This window comes from Coregonus lavaretus (assembly GCF_964263955.1).
Source record: "Coregonus lavaretus genome assembly, chromosome: 3".
Lineage (NCBI taxonomy): Eukaryota > Metazoa > Chordata > Actinopteri > Salmoniformes > Salmonidae > Coregonus > Coregonus lavaretus.
The window spans coordinates 59,689,575-59,709,491 of record NC_139990.1 but is presented as its reverse complement, the minus strand read 5'-3'; the positions used below and the strand labels follow the sequence as shown (position 1 = coordinate 59,709,491).

General features: G+C 44.6%; 1 protein-coding gene across 1 annotated transcript in view; it reads right to left on the bottom strand.

Moving 5' to 3' along the window:
• Positions 1-19,917, bottom strand: part of LOC311108259 (triple functional domain protein-like) — a gene marked incomplete at its 5' end in the record, with an annotated part of 108,054 nt that overhangs the window by 86,882 nt on the left and 1,255 nt on the right. Inside the window, one exon of the mRNA XM_084150881.1 lies at positions 12,862-12,918. Within this exon, the coding sequence (XP_084007007.1) occupies positions 12,862-12,918 (57 nt within the window). The remainder of the gene's footprint in view (positions 1-12,861; positions 12,919-19,917) is intronic.

Sequence of the window (19,917 nt, the reverse complement as noted above, 5' to 3'; positions counted from 1 at the left end):
AATCAGTGATAATGGACGTTTGAAAAAAAAACCACAGCAAGGCCTGTGTGGTCTCTGTCTGAAAAGACTGTCGGTTTCTTGCAAGTAATTTGATTACTTACAGTGGGGAGAACAAGTATTTGATACACTGCCGATTTTGCAGGTTTTCCTACTTACAAAGCATGTAGAGGTCTGTCATTTTTATCATAGGTACACTACAACTGTGAGAGATGGAATCTTAAACAAAAATCCAGAAAATCACATTGTATGATTTTTAAGTAATTAATTTGCATTTTATTGCATGACATAAGTATTTGATACATCAGAAAAGCAGAACTTAATATTTGGTACAGAAACCTTTGTTTGCAATTACAGAGATCATACGTTTCCTGTAGGTCTTGACCAGGTCTGCACACACTGCAGCAGGGATTTTGGCCCACTCCTCCATACAGACCTTCTCCAGATCCTTCAGGTTTCGGGGCTGTCGCTGGGCAATACGGACTTTCAGCTCCCTCCAAAGATTTTCTATTGGGTTCAGGTCTGGAGACTGGCTAGGCCACTCCAGGACCTTGAGATGCTTCTTACGGAGCCACTCCTTAGTTGCCCTGGCTGTGTGTTTTGGGTCATTGTCATGCTGGAAGACCCAGCCACGACCCATCTTCAATGCTCTTACTGAGGGAAGGAGGTTGTTGGCCAAGATCTCGCGATACATGGCCCCATCCATCCTCCCCTCAATACGGTGCAGTCGTCCTGTCCCCTTTGCAGAAAAGCATCCCCAAAGAATGATGTTTCCACCTCCATGCTTCACGGTTGGGATGGTGTTCTTGGGGTTGTCCTCATTCTTCTTCTTCCTCCAAACACGGCGAGTGGAGTTTAGACCAAAAAGCTATATTTTTGTCTCATCAGACCACATGACCTTCTCCCATTCCTCCTCTGGATCATCCAGATGGTCATTGGCAAACTTCAGACGGGCCTGGACATGCGCTGGCTTGAGCAGGGGGACCTTGCGTGCGCTGCAGGATTTTAATCCATGACGGCGTAGTGTGTTACTAATGGTTTTCTTTGAGACTGTGGTCCCAGCTCTCTTCAGGTCATTGACCAGGTCCTGCCGTGTAGTTCTGCGCTGATCCCTCACCTTCCTCATGATCATTGATGCCCCACGAGGTGAGATCTTGCATGGAGCCCCAGACCGAGGGTGATTGACCGTCATCTTGAACTTCTTCCATTTTCTAATAATTGCGCCAACAGTTGTTGCCTTCTCACCAAGCTGCTTGCCTATTGTCCTGTAGCCCATCCCAGCCTTGTGCAGGTCTACAATTTTATCCCTGATGTCCTTACACAGCTCTCTGGTCTTGGCCATTGTGGAGAGGTTGGAGTCTGATTGAGTGTGTGGACAGGTGTCTTTTATACAGGTAACGAGTTCAAACAGGTGCAGTTAATACAGGTAATGAGTGGAGAACAGGAGGGCTTCTTAAAGAAAAAGTAACAGGTCTGTGAGAGACGGAATTCTTACTGGTTGGTAGGTGATCAAATACTTATGTCATGCAATAAAATGCAAATTAATTACTTAGAAATCATACAATGTGATTTTCTGGATTTTTGTTTTAGATTCCGTCTCTCACAGTTGAAGTGTATCTATTATAAAAATGACAGACCTCTACATGCTTTGTAAGTAGGAAAACCTGCAAAATCGGCAGTGTATCAAATACTTGTGTCACGGATTCTGCCGAGGCTGCTCCTCCTCCTAGTTCGGGCAGGCTTCGGCGTTCGTCGTCCCCGGAGTACTAGCTGCCACCGTTGAATGTTTCTATGTTTGATTGCTTTTGTCTGTCTATTACACCTGTGTCCGTTTGTGTCTGATTACGTGTTCTATAAGTTGCCTGTGTTGTATTGGTTAGGTTGTGTGTTGTTTTTCGCCTGTCCGTAGTGCTGCGTGTTTTTTCTCTGTTTTGTTGTTTTATTGTTTTACGCATAGTTGCGTAATTGCTCGCCTCTGTTTTGTTTTGAGGCCGTTCATTGTATCTTTGCCTTGTGGTTTCACAAGTAAACTTTGTTGGACTAAGCTTCGGTGTCCTGCGCCTGACTCCCACACCACATACACCTCAGCCTTGACAACTTGTTCTCCCCACTGTATATATTATTGGCATATTAAAGGCTCAGTGCAGTCAAAAACTAGATTTTCGTGTGTTTTATATATATTTCCACACTACGAGGTTGGAATAATAGTGTGAAATGTAAAAAGATATAATAATACAATTTTATTGTAAGAGCTGTTTGAAAAGACCGCCTGAAATTTCAGGCGGGGTGGAGTTTTGGCATGTCTGGTGACATCACCAGGCGGTCAATTAGTTAATAGAATGCTGCGTCGAGGCTGCCTATTTCTTTATGACGTTAGGCGATGCCTAATGCTGTCCGTAATATGGATGTGAGCTTTCTAAATCCATTAGCTCCATGAGAAGGTAGTAAATGATTGTGCTTTCACTGTCAGTTTTGATTTGCAGTTTCGCTGCTCTAGCTGTAGCTAAATGCTGGAAAGAGACTCTGCTAGCTGGCGCTGACTGGGTCTTTCTCAATATTTGCCACATGGGCTTTTATTCACATTCTAATTCTGCAGATTAAACTCAGAACTATCCTTCGTCCTGTTCGAACCACACAGTGTGCTTCGTCCTCCCATTGGATCTCTCTGTCTGAATAATAATAACCATGGACAGGGCTGGGCCTGCGGTTAGGGTTGGCTCAAACAGTCTGACAGATCCTGATTCCTGCCGGTCTCCCATGCTTTGGTCTGTTTCAACCAGAGAAGGAAGTGGTTTCTGGAGCTCATTTGATATTCTATTATACTCTGCTCCACAGAGAGAGAGAGGCCAGGGTAGGGAGGAACTAAGGGAGGGGAGGGGTGGGGAGTTGGGAGGAGGTGGAGACACTTCAGCTTTCATTACTGCTCCTGAATTACCTCCATGTCCCTGGCGTATGAAGACACACAGAGGCAATTAACATTTTACATTTTAGTCATTTAGCAGACGCTCTTATCCAGAGCGACTTACAGTTAGTGAGTGCATACATTTTTCATACTGATCCCCCGTGGGAATCGAACCCACAACCCTGGCGTTGCAAGCACCATGCTCTACCAACTGAGCTACAGGAGTGAGAAGGGAGAGATTCAAGCAAGCAACTGCTCACAGGCAGCAGCCTGGAAGCAGAAGAGGAGGCGAGGAGGGGGAGAGAGGAGGAGAGTGGAGGCCTGTTTACTTAACAATTAGCATTAGAACTGGTTGTAATGGATTAAAGACCACTGTTAGGTGGGCTGTGGTACTGGGTCCGTTGTATTGTGCTGAAGGCAGGAGAGACAAGGGACAGGGCGACAGGCAGACGGGGGGGACAGGGGGGTAGGGTCGAGGCATCATACAGGTTGTCACAGCCCCCTACTGTTAGGGGCCAGGGGGTGTAGGGGCGTAGGGAATGGCAGAGTGGGGCCAGTTGCACCCCTGTGGTGTATGACATAGAGACAGGTGGGCTGGGTCATGTAGTCAGAGGAGTAAGGGAGAGTAAAGGTGAGAGCAGTGCGTAGCCTCTAACAGGATCATCATGAGGTGCTGGGCTTATAATGGTACAGCTTGGAGTCTCATCTTTGCACTAGTAATGGAAATGCTTTTCTGTTCAGAATAGTTGTACTCTATCATTGAAAATGCTGTTGTGAGCTCACATGCTATGCCCAGGCAGGACCTCAGCTGTGTTGTCATAGACATATGGGGCACATGACCACCAGGCCTGCAGGCGGAGGGTGGAACTAAGTCAATTACTGTGTAACACTACAGTGGGGAAAAAAGTATTTAGTCAGCCACCAATTGTGCAGGTTCTCCCACTTAAAAAGATGAGAGAGGCCTGTAATTTTCATCATAGGTACACGTCAACTATGACAGACAAAATGAGAAAAAAAAAATCCAGAAAATCACATTGTAGGATTTCTAATGAATTTATTTGCAAATTATGGTGGAAAATAAGTATTTGGTCAATAACAAAAGTTTCTCAATACTTTGTTACATACCCTTTGTTGGCAATGACACAGGTCAAACGTTTTCTGTAAGTCTTCACAAGGTTTTCACACACTGTTGCTGGTATTTTGGCCCATTCCTCCATGCAGATCTCCTCTAGAGCAGTGATGTTTTGGGGCTGTCGCTGGGCAACACAGACTTTCAACTCCCTCCAAAGATTTTCTATGGGGTTGAGATCTGGAGACTGGCTAGGCCACTCCAGGACCTTGAAATGCTTCTTACGAAGCCACTCCTTCGTTGCCCGGGCGGTGTGTTTGGGATCATTGTCATGCTGAAAGACCCAGCCACGTTTCATCTTCAATGCCCTTGCTGATGGAAGGAGGTTTTCACTCAAAATCTCACGATACATGGCCCCATTCATTCTTTCCTTTACACGGATCAGTCGTCCTGGTCCCTTTGCAGAAAAACAGCCCCAAAGCATGATGTTTCCACCCCCATGCTTCACAGTAGGTATGGTGTTCTTTGGATGCAACTCAGCATTCTTTGTCCTCCAAACACGACGAGTAGATTTTTTACCAAAAAGTTCTATTTTGGTTTCATCTGACCATATGACATTCTTCCAATCCTCTTCTGGATCATCCAAATGCACTCTAGCAAACTTCAGACGGGCCTGGACATGTACTGGCTTAAGCAGGGGGACACGTCTGGCACTGCAGAATTTGAGTCCCTGGCGGCGTAGTGTGTTACTGATGGTAGGCTTTGTTACTTTGGTCCCAGCTCTCTGCAGGTCATTCACTAGGTCCTCCCGTGTGGTTCTGGGATTTTTGCTCACCGTTCTTGTGATCATTTTGACCCCACGGGGTGAGATCTTGCGTGGAGCCCCAGATCGTGGGAGATTATCAGTGGTCTTGTATGTCTTCCATTTCCTAATAATTGCTCCCACAGTTGATTTCTTCAAACCAAGCTGCTTACCTATTGCAGATTCAGTCTTCCCAGCCTGGTGCAGGTCTACAATTTTGTTTCTGGTGTCCTTTGACAGCTCTTTGGTCTTGGCCATAGTGGAGTTTGGAGTGTGACTGTTTGAGGTTGTGGACAGGTGTCTTTTATAATGATAACAAGTTCAAACAGGTGCCATTAATACAGGTAACGAGTGGAGGACAGAGGAGCCTCTTAATGAAGTTGTTACAGGTCTGTGAGAGCCAGAAATCTTGCTTGTTTGTAGGTGACCAAATACTTATTTTCCACCATAATTTGCAAATAAATTCATTAAAAATCCTACAATGTGATTTTCTGGAGAAAAAAAAATCTCAATTTGCCTGTCATAGTTGACGTGTACCTATGATGAAAATTACAGGCCTCTCTCATCTTTTTAAGTGGGAGAACTTGCACAATTGGTGGCTGACTAAATACTTTTTTTCCCCACTGTACTTCCCTCTTCCCTCCCCCACCACCACATCACTCTACCACTGTCTGTAGCATGCAGCCCTCCCTGGAGAATGAACACTGCTGACAGCTAGGGCCTATCAGGGATATATGGAGAATTATATAGGACAATATACAGTATAGTTTGATATATACAGTTGAAGTCGATCCTGTAGGTTCATGCTCTACAACATTCGCAGAGTACGACCCTGCCTTACACAGGAAGCGGCACAGGTCCTAATCCAGGCACTTGTCATCTCCCGCCTGGATTACTGCAACTCGCTGTTGGCTGGGCTCCCTGCCTGTGCCATTAAACCCCTACAACTCATCCAGAACGCTGCAGCCCGTCTGGTGTTCAACCTTCCCAAGTTCTCTCACGTCACCCCGCTCCTCCGCACACTCCACTGGCTTCCAGTTGAAGCTTGCATCTGCTACAAGACAATGGTGCTTGCCTACGTAGCTGTGAGGGGAACGGCACCTCCGTACCTTCAGGCTCTGATCAGTCCCTACACCCAAACGAGGGCATTGCGTTCATCCACCTCTGGCCTGCTGGCCCCCCTACCTCTGCGGAAGCACAGTTCCCGCTCAGCCCAGTCAAAACTGTTCGCTGCTCTGGCACCTCAATGGTGGAACAAGCTCCCTCACGACGCCAGGACAGCGGAGTCACTCACCACCTTCCGGAGACACTTGAAACCCCACCTCTTTAAGGAATACCTGGGATAGGATAAAGTAATCCTTCTACACCCCCTTAGCACACCCCCACACCAAAAAAAAAAACACACAAAAAAACTATTGTAAAGTGGTTGTCCCACTGGCTATCATAAGGTGAATGCACCAATTTGTAAGTCGCTCTGGATAAGAGCGTCTGCTAAATGACGAAAATGTAAATGTAAATGTGAAGTCGGAAGTTTACATACACCTTAGCCAAATACATTTAAACTCAGTTTTTCACAATTCCTGACATTTAATCAGAGTAAAAATTCCCTCTCTTAGGTCAGTTAGGATCACCACTTTATTTTAAGAATGTGAAATGTCAGAATAATAGTAGAGAGAATGATTTATTTCAGCTTTTATTTATTTCACCACATTCCCAGTGGGTCAGAAGTTTACATACACTCAATTAGTATTTGGTAGCATTGCCTTTAAATTGTTTAACTTGGGTCAAACGTTTCGGGTAGCCTTCCACAAGCTTCCCACAATAACTTGGGTGAATTTTGGCCCATTCCTCCTGACAGAGCTGGTGTAACTGAGTCAGGTTTGTAGGCCTCCTTGCTCGCACACAATTTTTCAGTTCTGCCCACACATTTTCTATAGGATTGAGGTCAGGGCTTTGTGATGGCCACTCCAATACCTTGACTTTGTTGTCCTTAAGCCATTTTGCCACAACTTTGGAAGTATGCTTGGGGTCATTGTCCATTTGGAAGACCCATTTGCGACCAAGCTTTAACTTCCTGACTGATGTCTTGAGATGTTGCTTCAATATATCCACATAATTTTCCTTCCTCATGATGCCATCAGTCCCTCCTGCAGTAAAGCACCCCCACAGCATGATGCTGCCACCCCCGTGCTTCACGGTTGGGATGGTGTTCTTCGGCTTGCAAGCAACCCCCTTTTTCCTCCAAACATAACGATGGTCATTATGGCCAAACAGTTCTATTTTAGTTTTTTGGACATTTCTCCAAAAAGTATGATCTTTGTCCCCATGTGCAGTTGCAAACCGTAGTCTGGCTTTTTTATGGCGGTTTTGGAGCAGTGGCTTCTTCCTTGCTGAGCGGCCTTTCAGGTTATGTCGATATAGGACTTGTTTTACTGTGGATATAGATACTTTTGTACCTGTTTCCTCCAGCATCTTCACAAGGTCCTTTGCTGTTGTTCTGGGATTGATTTGCACTTTTTGCACCAAAGTACGTTCATCTCTAGGAGACAGAACGCGTCTCCTTCCTGAGTGGTATGACGGCTGCGTAGTCCCATGGTGTTTATACTTGCGTACTATTGTTTGTACAGATGAACGTGGTATCTTCAGGCATTTGGAAATTGCTCCCAAGGATGAACCAGACTTGTGGAGGTCTACAATTTTTCTTCTGAGGTCTTGGCTCATTTCTTTTGATTTTCCCATGATGTCAAGCAAAGAGGCACTGGGTTTGAAGGTAGGCCTTGAAATACATCCACAGGTACACCTCCAATTGACTCAAATTATGTCAATTAGCCTATCAGAAGCTTCTAAAGTCATGACATCATTTTCTGGAATTTTCCAAGCTGTTTAAAGGCACAGTCAACTTAGTGTATGTAAACTTCTGACCCACTGGAATTGTGATACAGTGAATTATAAGTGAAATAATCTATCTGTAAACAATTGTTGGAAAAATTACTTGTGTCATGCACAAAGTAGATGTCCTAACCGACTTGCCAAAACTATAGTTTGTTAACAAGAAATGTGTGGAGTGGTTGAAAAACGAGTTTTAATGACTCCAACCTAAGTGTATGTAAACTTCCGACTTCAACTGTATAATTATTATACAGTACAATATTGCACTGGTCATGTTAATGTCACGACACTTGTAGCTCAATAGACATTGCCAAGGTACCTATTGGGATGGGATGATAATCTGCTAAGGGTCTTCTTGTCACGAACGTTGAGAGACGGGTCGGACCAAGGTGCAGAGTGAAAAGCGTACCTGTTTATTATATAGAATAAACATACAAAAACAACAAAACCACGTGACGTGACGTGACGTGACGTGACGTGACGTGACGTGACGTGACGTGACGTGACGTGACGTGACGTGACGTGACGTGACGTGACAGTCCTATGGGCTATACAACCACCAGCCTACACGGAACAAGATCCCACAAACAAGGACTGCAACCAGGCTACTTAAGTATGATCCCCAATCAGAGACAACGAGCGACAGCTGCCTCTGATTGGGAATCATACCCGGCCAAACATAGAAGTATAACAACTAGAATCTAAACATAGATATACAACAACCTAGAACTAAACATGCACACCCTGACCAAACTAACTAGAGTTCTATAGGTCAGGGCGTGACACTTCTATTGTGCTATTTATCAATAGGAGTCATAATAACCTTTGGTGATTTGTTCTGCATTTAAAGACTCTTCTGGATTAGCATTATAATGTAATATAGCATTAAAATCTGTTATTTGTAGATGCTATTTTCCATATTACAAAAGCTTTTCATTTTCTAAATTACATATACTGTATATTGTGGGCAAGCTTAAGCAAAAGATATATGCGGCTTTTGCATCATGTTTTGCTGAGTGCGATGATATTGACAAACTGTCGTCCAGGACGTTTAGCGGGATGCAAACAGAGAACCAAGCTGTACTGCTGCTGTATAAAATCAGACATTTATGTAAATAGGGTTCTCCATCTGCTGTACATCGCTCCCTGCCGTGTAACAGTGAACAGTGAACACACTCTGGACTCATTCTGTGTGTAAACAGGAGACTTAACGGTCCTCAAAGGGATTTCCTGGAATTGCTCTCAGAATAAAGATGGCAGCCAGAGACGTGTCTCTGTTCTTACTTTAGGGAATCCTAAAGTCCTGCTGCGCCATCTGAGATGTATTTGGCTTTATGTACGTTTAATGATAATACACCATGGGCGAATGAATCACAGAGTAAATGTCAATTGTTGCTATTCACTTCTTACTGTACGATCGTATTCATCTCAGTAATACAGTCTGAGTGAGTGTGTGAGCGAGAGCGAGAGCGAGAGCGAGCGAGCGTGCCTCTCCTCTCCTCCTGCTTTCAACAGACATGAAAGGAGTGCTCTCATGTTTTAATGCATGGCCTATCCTAGCCCTCCCAGCCCAGTCCTCCCATCCCAGCTCTCCCATCACAGCCCTCCCATCCCAGCCCTGTCACCATAGCAGGTCTGATCTCTACTGACAGCACAGGCAGAGGATTGGCAGCAGCCAAAGACAGGCCCTCCAATGGAGAGCAGAACCTTTTGTGTGCCTCTCTCCCACAGGAACACAGAACAGAGCAGAACTGCTACCGGCACACACTGTCACGCCCTGGCTCTGGGGACTCTAATATGTTGAGCCAGGGTGTGTATAGTCTATGTGTGTTCTAGGTTTCACTTTCTGGTTTTGTAATTCTATGTTGGCCAGGGTGGCTCCCAATCAGAGACGGCTGTAGCTCGTTGTCTCTGATTGGGAGTCATACTTAGGTAGCCGTTTGGCACTCATTCATTGTGGTTTCTTGTTCGTATTTGGTTTGTGTATTACCATTGACTGTCACGTCATCGTTTTGTTGTTTTGATCGTGTGATCATTCAATAAATAAATATGTTCGCCTTCAACGCTGCGCCTTGGTCCTCATCTCTAACCAACGATCGTGACAGAAGAAACCACCAAGACTTGACCAAGCAGCGTGTCCAGGAGCCATCGCCAGGGAGATCTCTAGCAGATCTCCTTCGCCTCCTCGACTGGGTCAAGCCGAGTGAGGAAGAGAAGGGCTTGACATTGAGGCAGAAGGGCGAAAGGCTGGCGAGGGACATGGAGACCTGGTCCACGGGCAGGAGAGACGCCCAGAAATTTTTTAGGGGGGGGCTAACGCCGTGGACGACGGGCCAGCAGGAGACCGCGGCAGAGCGGCCCAGCGGATTGGCAGAGGAGGCCGCCAGGTTACGGGGGCCACTGGTCGAAGAGGGGGTGGAAGGTGTAGAGGCACGGCGAGAGGTACTGGGGTGTGTTACCAGTCCGGTCCGGCCCATTCCAGATCCCTGCGTAGGACCAGTGGTGTGTGTCCCCAGTACGGTCCGACCTGTTCCTGCTCCCCGCACCAAGTCAGTGGTGCGCTTCGTCAGCCCGGCTCGGCCCGTTCCTGCTCCCCGCACCAAGTCAGTGGTGCGCTTCGTCAGCCCGGCTCGGCCCGTTCCTGCTCCCCGCACCAAGTCAGTGGTGCGCTTCGTCAGCCCAGCTCGGCCCGTTCCTGCTCCCCGCACCAAGTCAGTGGTGCGCTTCGTCAGCCCGGCTCGGCCCGTTCCTGCTCCCCGCACCAAGTCAGTGGTGCGCTTCGTCAGCCCGGCTCGGCCCGTGCCTGCTCCCCGCACCAAGTCAGTGGTGCGCTTCGACAGCCCGGCTCGGCCCGCTCCTGCTCCCCACACCAAGCCAGTGGTGTGCGTCGTCAGTCCGGCACGGCCCGTGCCTGTTCCACCGGTGGCTGGTCCGGCACCGGTCAGATGCTTCACGCCGGAGCTAGAGCAATCCGCTCCACCAGTGTGCAGTCCAGCTCCGGCCAGCGGGGCCAGACCGGACCAGGGGTACTTTGGGGGGTTGGAGATGGAGCGGGGATCAGGCCCGGAGCCGGATCCGCCGCCTAAGCGGAGTGCCCACCCGGTCCCTCCCCTGTGGTATTTGGTGGGCGCGGTCGGAGTCCGCGCCTTTAGGGGGGGGTACTGTCATGCCCTGGCTCTGGGGACTCTAATATATTGAGCCAGGGTGTGTATAGTCTATGTGTGTTCTAGGTTTCACTTTCTGGTTTTGTAATTCTATGTTGGCCAGGGTGGCTCCCAATCAGAGACGGCTGTAGCTCGTTGTCTCTGATTGGGAGTCATACTTAGGTAGCCGTTTGGCACTCATTCATTGTGGTTTCTTGTTCGTATTTGGTTTGTGTATTACCATTGACTGTCACGTCATCGTTTTGATCGTGTGATCATTCAATAAATAAATATGTTCGCCTTCAACGCTGCGCCTTGGTCCTCATCTCTAACCAACGATCGTGACACACACACTCCTACTGATCCTGATCAACAGCAAGCTCCAATTAAGGGAGAGACAGTTCTGTGTTCTGCTGGGAGATTATAGTAAGGTGTAGCCTATACACTTCAATCAGACACAATCTTACACTTTCTGTTCTGCTACGATCTTCCAGAAAAAATGCATTGCTATCATTAAGAAAGACAGGCAAAGAATGGTCATAATGCTTGCCTGAATTAAGACATACTGATGTACTGTATTAGACTGATACAAGCATATCAATATGCAAAGATAATTTTAATTTGTTCAAAAGAACATGACACCTAGTGCACATGGTAGATATTTTGCCACCAGCAGAAGGTAAGCAGAAATAATCATGACATAACATAGCCTACTTCTTCTACCTACGTAGCATTCAAAATATCCAAAAGGAATTTTCAGCAGATAGAAAAATGTTTGGTCAACTTTATTGAATAATTCACACATAAACCATTTTCCCCTTTAGCCAACACAGACCATCTTTAGTGAGAGCAGAGTCAGCAAATATCCTAATTGAAACTCATTATTAACCCTATATAATTAACCTGGCACCTGAAACACCTGCAAATTAATGTGCAGCCTCTAACAGGATCATCATAGTAGTTACAAATGTGTTAAATATTTCACTTCACCTAACAGAATATGGAAAACAGAATATGCCACCGATCAGTAACCAGTCAGTCAGAGCCTAGGTGTGAAGTTTGGACTGTGTGTGTTTTTAAATCTTAAACATAAAGAACATGGAGACCGTGATGGCATTCAGTTATCATGCAGGTGACAGACCTGTCAACCACGTGTGTGTGTGTGTGTGTGTGTGTGTGTGTGTGTGTGTGTGGGTGTGTGTCTGCGTGGCACCGTGCGTACGTGTCACCTTGTTGAGAAATAAGCAGGTCTGTGACCAGTTAGCCATGAAGAACGTCACGGGTGAAAATTCTATACTACATTAACCTTTTAACCTTCAAGACTCCATGTAGAACCTAATAGGAAATGACTATACACAAGAAAGCATCCATGATGAAAAGAAATACACTGCTAGGCTCTGATGGCACTGAGTCAGTGATGAGGACCTTCAGTTAAACCAGACCCTCTGTACTTAACTTTCACTCTCAATCAGCTGTGGCAACAGCAGCCATGTAATATAGTTGCTAGTAATATACTATATAGTAGCTATGTAGGTACAGTATACCAATGTACCCAAGCAGTGCTCTCTCTCTCTCTCTCTCTCTCTCTCTCTCTCTCTCTCTCTCTCTCTCTCTCTCTCTCTCTCTCTCTCTCTCTCTCTCTCTCTCTCTCTCTCTCTCTCTCTCTCTCTCTCTCTCTCTCTCTCTCTCTCTCTCTCTCTCTCTCTCTCTCTCTCTCTCTCTCTCTCTCTCTCTCTCTCTCTCTCTCTCTCTCTCTCTCTCTCTCTCTCTCTCTCTCTCTCTCTCTCTCTCTCTCTCTCTCTCTCTCTCTCTCTCTCTCTCTCTCTCTCTCTCTCTCTCTCTCTCTCTCTCTCTCTCTCTCTCTCTCTCTCTCTCTCTCTCTCTCTCTCTCTCTCCCCCTCCCTCCCTGATATGATAGGATCTGTTTCTTCCCCAAACCTCACCACAAACACGCATAAATAGATATCTGAGAGGGTATACCAAAGCAAGGTGTCATATTATACGCGTAGCACAGTTATACAATACATTCCACAGACAAAGAATTAAGTAAATAAATGACCTGCTTGTTGACTGGGTCCGTCCAGTTTGGGCTCACATTTTGAAAGAGGGAGAGAATCTAGAAAAATAAAGATAGAAAAGAATAGTCAGTGAATGAATGCAGTGGCCTGGCTCTGCCAATCTCTCCAACCTTGAGCCTGTGATTATTTCCTGCAGATGAGAGGACAAGGAAGAGCTGCTTTGATCCCAGTATCTGGCTAGTCAAAGACATGAAACAGCATGAGACGTGCTGTGTCACAAATGGCACCCTATTCCCTATACAGCATGAGTGCGTTATACAGGGAATAGGGTGCCATTTGGGACACAGCCAGAATTTGGGACACAGCCAGAATTGAACATGAAGCCACCAAATTACTTACAGCTGACAAACTGACACAGGAATGAATCATGATATAGAACCACTGAGTGGGAATCTGTATATCTTTCTACCGCCACCCGCCTGGAAAAAATGATATCTTTGAAGCAGAATGCTGGATAATTCACCTGGAGTCATTAAAGTTAAACACAGTCCGTCATCGTTTTCTCTGATTTTTACAGTAGCACATTACAGTGGGTTAAGTGAGACTTTCTCTTCATTCTGACTGACATTTCTACGTCTATGGCAGTACTGTGGTGTTGTGGGATGTTCGCAGTACAGCCCTGTTTTCTTTCTGGGTCATTTATCTATCAGTGGCATGGGACAGCTACAGCTAAGCTCTACTTTGCCTGCTTCTCAAAAGACAAACCAGCATATGCTGCTGCTAGGGATTAAATGGGCGGCGAACTGCAGTGGCTTGGGATTCGATGTTAACTGCATTGTGGATTCGATGTTAGGCTATATTAAGGTCACAATTAAAGCCAACACACCCTCTCTCGAAGACGTGACGGATAATTCACATGATGATGATCCGACAGAAGCCCCTCACCCACCCAAAAAACAACCTTGCCTTTCTTGAACTAACGCTTATTTATAATTAGCACTGACTTTGCTGATAGCTACTTTGAGGAAAATGTACTTACTATGACTGTGATAATGTGGTTGTCTCACCTAGCTATCTTAAGGTGAATGCACTAACTGTAAGTCACTCTGGATAAGAGCATCTGCTAATTGACTGAAATGTAAAAAATGTAATGTAAATATAGACTAGAGGGTCCTCTGCTGTGTAGTGAGACGAAGCCTTAGGTTTTGTAACTGGCATCCTACATTTTAGCTCTGGCATTTTATCACTGGCATCCTCCTCTTGCCTATTCACCTAGGGGCTTTATAACATGGAAATGGCTATGAGTTAGAGTCAATTAAATACGTCAAAGTATCTAGGGTATGGCATCTAAAAGCGGAGCAAAAAGATGTCTCTCATACAAACCAACTTGAATGGGATGAATGAGATAGATAATATTGTATTATGTGGATTTGAGTTTAGTTTGCTTGTTTTTATACAAATCTGAGCAGCGGCGAGTGATCTATTTAAACCAGGCGACCACTGGCAGAGTGCAGCACGAGGAGGAACTAAACATGTTAGTGTCTTCAAAGGGGCGAGGATGTTTTGCTCTGTGTGGAGTTCCTGTTTGACAGGCTGTGCACAGCTGTTCACTGGAGACAAGCACAGGGAGGGCACACAGCTGCAACCACACCACAGCAAACATCCCCTACCTCAGTCCCACTGTGGGCCATGCTGCTTTGATTCCCAAACTGAGCCCTGTGTGTGTGTGTGTGTGTGTGTGTGTGTGTGTGTGTGTGTGTGTGTGCCTCAACCTCATTAAAAAGAGGAAAGCCGTTGTTCTCAAAACATAACAAAGGCGTTTAACAGTATATGATTTTTTATATGCCGTCCTGTATGAACGACAAGAAGGATCAAATGTGTGCGCGCGCGCGTGTGTCTTGAGTTTATTATTACCATCAGAGAGAAGAAGGGTGTTAATACATAAACTCAGAAACACATAAAACCCTGCTGCTCTGTTTGAAATAACAGCTAGTCTCTGAGAGGGAGACAGACAGGAAGGCAGGCCGGCAGACAGACACCTAGGAAGCCAGGGTTCTGAGATGAGATGCCCTGATTCCAGACGCCTCCTTAGTGCTGGGAAGGAGGGGGCTGCTGGGTGTGTGTGTCTGGTAGGGGGTGGGTGGCTGAGGTTGACTGATGGATAGGAAATCCTCTCTTATCAGATGAGGGATTTCAAGGAGACACCCAGGCAGGCTCAGCCCACAGCCACTCTTCTTCTTCATGGCCCACAATACCTTCTTCTTTCCTTCCTTCCAGGTCCCCAGGCAACGTGGGTGGCAGGCTGAAGCTGCTCTGATTGATACCTCTATTTTCCTGACTGAATTAAGCCATCCCTTAGGCTAGTTATCGACTTCACTCTGCATTCTCAATTCCTACTTATTGACATTGACGGTTATCTGTATGCAAATCGGGACAATTTAAATGGGAAAATTGATGTTTTTAAAGGGATAGTTCACCCAAATTACAAAATGACATGTTGGTTTCCTTACCCTGTAAACGATGACTTTAAGCTCTGCAAGCTTTAGACTTAGTGTTTGATTTTATTTTATTAGGATCTCTTTTAATCCTCATTTGGACTAATCTTCCAAGAGTCCTTAAACATTAAAATACAATTTACAAAACAATCACATTTAACAATACAATCACATTGTTACAAACAACAGACATAATTCACTGCCATATATTGACCAGATAAATAATCTAACAGTCTGAAAAGATAGATTGGTTCCTTCATCTACCATAGTCATGCACAATTTAATTTATATATTGAAAGGTTTCTGGTTTGCTCTGAATGTCTGTCTCTTACCAACTGAATACTGTTGTTAATGTGTTTGGCCGTTTTAAATGGTGTTCATTGTGAAATAAAATAAGCATATTTTTTTCAATTATCGTGTTGAATGATAACCACCCAAGAGCATTGTGCATGACTACAAGAGAAGAATCATATCTCCACCATAAAACAATCCTTGCTGCTTTGTTCTGTGCAATCTGCAGCCTCCTAATCTCACTTGCTGATGAATTTCCCCAGATCACAGGACAGTAGTTCACCTGACTCCAAATTCATGCTTGGGTTGTTTGCTTAAGAATTTTTCACTGTAAATATTTTGCTGTCCTTCTGATCCTCCATGCAGTTTTAATGATTGTCTTTAGATTTCTTCCATAGAACTCACATAGGCCTACATTTCATGATATATACTACAGAACTGTGCACAGATTGCTGCTTTGAGTGAGATGTGGCCTGATCTAGTTCTGTGGGTCAGTGAAAAGCATAGTATCTCTAACTAATCTATATATAAATGCCATGAATCTCATAAAATACATTCAGCAGGCTTCTTTATAAACAGCTCTACAATAAATAAACAAATCCATAACAGTCAAGCAGAGGAGGGGGAAACCAAACCACCGAAAGTGAGTCTGGGCAAAACAGAACAGCTCCAGTCAAAAGCTCTTCTTTTTCCAATTATGAGGAGGATGGCATGATGGTGGCTGGGCTGAGGCTGTTTCATGGTGCAATGCCACTCTGTGCTGATTGCTTCTACTCCACTAGAAGCAACTGCCAATTCCTTTGCGATAGAATGCAAGAGGATTCTTTCTGACTGTAGAATATGATGATGGCCTACTCCACCCTGACCTTTACTACTCTATAATTTGCAGAAGTTTTTTTTTCGGTCCTACCTTTCGTACGCTCTCCCTCTCTCTCTCCCCCTCTCCCTCACTCATGATGTGAATTGATTCTGGAGCATCTGAGCCCTACTACATTACACCACTATTATGACACAGCTAAGAAGACTTTAGTTGGTTAAAGTGTGTTCCTCAGCAGCAGCCAGCAGACATTTTATTACATAACACTTAGGTTTCCACCTCGATAAGCATGATCACACTGGGTGATAACGCTGGATCACAGGCAGTACAACTATTTGGCTCACATTACAGGCCAGTCTAATTAGGCCTAGTAATAATCTTATAGCTTCTTTTTCATTCCTAAACGGACAAAGACATTTTGAATTTTCATGTCCAACAGTTGATGGTAAATAGATGATAACTGTGACCTTTCTATGGCATAATATCACCACTAGAAAGCAAGTAATGTTTAAATGGAATGGGGACATAAGAAATTAGTAAAGGGGCTTTTCCAAAGAACCAATCAAATGAAAGTACTTGGTAAACCTCATGCTGCTCTGAGCTGGATAGACTAACAATCATGTACACAGAAAATATCCTGACTTATACCGTTGCCAATGTAACGGCCGTCCTCTCACAAGAACAACCCCACTGTGTAATATGGTAAATGGGCAAAGCAAGGCAGCTATGTGGTGGCAAATGGCGCCTGACTATGATATTTGATACAGGACAAAAATAGAAGGTACTTTGACATAGTAAACACTAGATCTTTGTTGGAACCATAGGTCTCATTAAACCACTGGTGGTATGATGGATGACTAGTATCTTATGACCTTGTAAATCAGAACTCAGTGGTGCCTGATTCAGCTACAGCGTACTCATTTGTAAGCATGGCATGATGCTGTGTCATAAAAGTTAGATATACATTTTTTGTCTTGTTCTTAAAAAGCAAGAACAATAAGTCTAATTCAATTACACAATTCATTCAGTCTGCTATCCTTAAAAAGCCACTGAAAATGACCTCCTGATTTGGGTCATTGAAAGCTAATGGGCAATGCCACAGTACGCTATGAATAGCCAGCGAGCAGCTCTGCATTACAACAGCTTACTGTACAGTGGGGGACAGGATGATCCCTGTAAGAGTCAACTCACATCAAACAAGCCAAGACAGCCTTATGCCTTCCCAAAGCACTGTATACTACACTCGGTGCCAATGTAATAACTACGTAAATGGTAAATACATAGTATTACTATACACTGAGTGTATAAAACATTTGGAACACCTCCCTAATATTGAGTTGCACCCTCAGAACAGCCTCAATTCTTCGGGGCATGGACTCTACAAGGTATTGAAAGCATTCCCACACGGATGCTGGCCCATGTTGACTACAACTCTTCCCACAGTTGTGTCAAATTGGCTGGACGTCCTTTGGGTGGTGGACCATTCTTGATACACATGGGAAACTGTTGAGCGCCTGGCACCTACTACCATACCCCGTTCAAAGGCGCTTCAATATTTTGTCTTTCCCATTCACCATCTGAATGGCACACATACCCAATCTATGTCTCAATTGTCTCAAGGCTTAAAAATCCTTCTTCAACCTGTCTCCTCCCCTTCATCTACACTGATTGAAGTGGATTTAACAAGTGACATCAATAAGGGATCATAGCTTTCACCTGGATTCACCTGGTCAGTCTATGTCAGTCTATAAGCAGGTGTTCCTAATATGTTGTACACTCAGTGTAAAGTGAATATAAGCTTACAGTGCAATAGTTTGAATTCCTTGGGACATAGACATAAAGCTTTGTGTGGGCTGAAATCATAGGCATGTTACTGAGCTGCTGTAATGAGTCTCATTGTCATGTGGACTATAAGTTATGACAACCTCACTGATTAACTCAAAAGAGGATGACTCAGTATAAAATGTGGGATCTATACAATGTATGTGGGAATGACATAATAACGTCCATCTGTCTACCTCATCACAAAATAATGAAGAGGAATAATAGATGACTATGACTAGCACAACATCTCCATGACTATCACATCTCTATGACTACCACAACAACTCCATACAGAAATATGTCTCCATAAACTGAAAAGCATACTGTTTTGATAGTTGACTTCCCTAAATCATCGAGCTTTGACTTCTGTTATACATATCATCTTCCAACACAGACTGTCTAGTATATCATCGAGTTAGATACACTTAAAAGGGTGGATCCTAAAATTAGCCCAGTCTCTTCTTAAATGACATATAACAACTTCAGACAGGCTACCTAGTGTAGCCATAAGTGTCCAAAAAGGCACCCTATTCCTACCCTGGTCAAAAGTAGTGCACTATATAGGGAATAGGGTGCCATTTGGGACACAACCGAAGTCCTACTCAAGACTCCTCAGTGACTAACTAGGGCATCACAGTGGGTGCACCCAGAGCTCCCCAAACTAAATAAATGTGTTTCAATGCAACAAGAAAGAGCAACTTTGTGCCAAGATTTCAATGCTCAACAAGACAGCAGCAATTAGGAAGCCTGCTGGAGAGGTTACAGAAAGTGGGATGGCCTCTTCTATCCTTTCACTGTGGCTTCAGGATGAATGATGTTGTAGGATACTGACAGGCCAAACAACATATCCATGGTTGCATCCCAAATGGCACCCTATTATTGTGAATATATCCCCTATTCCCTATATAGTACCTCAAAGGCATAGGGCTCTGGTCAAAAGTAGTGCACTATATGGAATAGGATGCCTTTTGGGACTCACCCAACACATTGCTCCTAGCGTATGCTTGGACACAGTTATGGGTCATGTTGTTGCGCTGTGTTTCACTGGCCTCTCTTAGACAGTCATGACAAGCTGTCCCAGTTTTAGCACCTACACAATATGTGTGAAATGTTAATGTCTAAATGCATCACCATGCAAAACACCTACTAACTTGAACACTGCACTGCACAAAATACTACCTATAATTACACAATATAGCAAGCTAAACTGAGTCCTTTCAGTTAACAATAACAGTAACAGGTGAAATGGGCTACTCAAACCTCAAAGCATCTAGACAGAGACCATTTACAGGCAAATGCTGTTCATGCACATCATTCAAGTTCATGTTGTTATTGTTAACTCCCAGGACATGGTCTATAGCAGCTTTAGCAGAAAACACTGGCCACATACCAACCTTAGACTGCAACAATAGAATACAATCCATTATAGCATTCCAAGCTGTCTTAAAGAGACACTGAGAGAAAATATGTGTGGTAACTATGAGAGAAAGGAACATAGGCCGATTCATATATTTCTACCTTGTTAGAGATGACCATCAGCCTATAGTTCGAGGTCCCTTGATTCCATGAATGTTGGAACATTCCTTCGCCAAACACATTTCCTAACATTGTCTTTAGACAGCTCTTTCTCAACTTCCATTACCTCCAGACTCCAGTGACCTAAAAGCTCC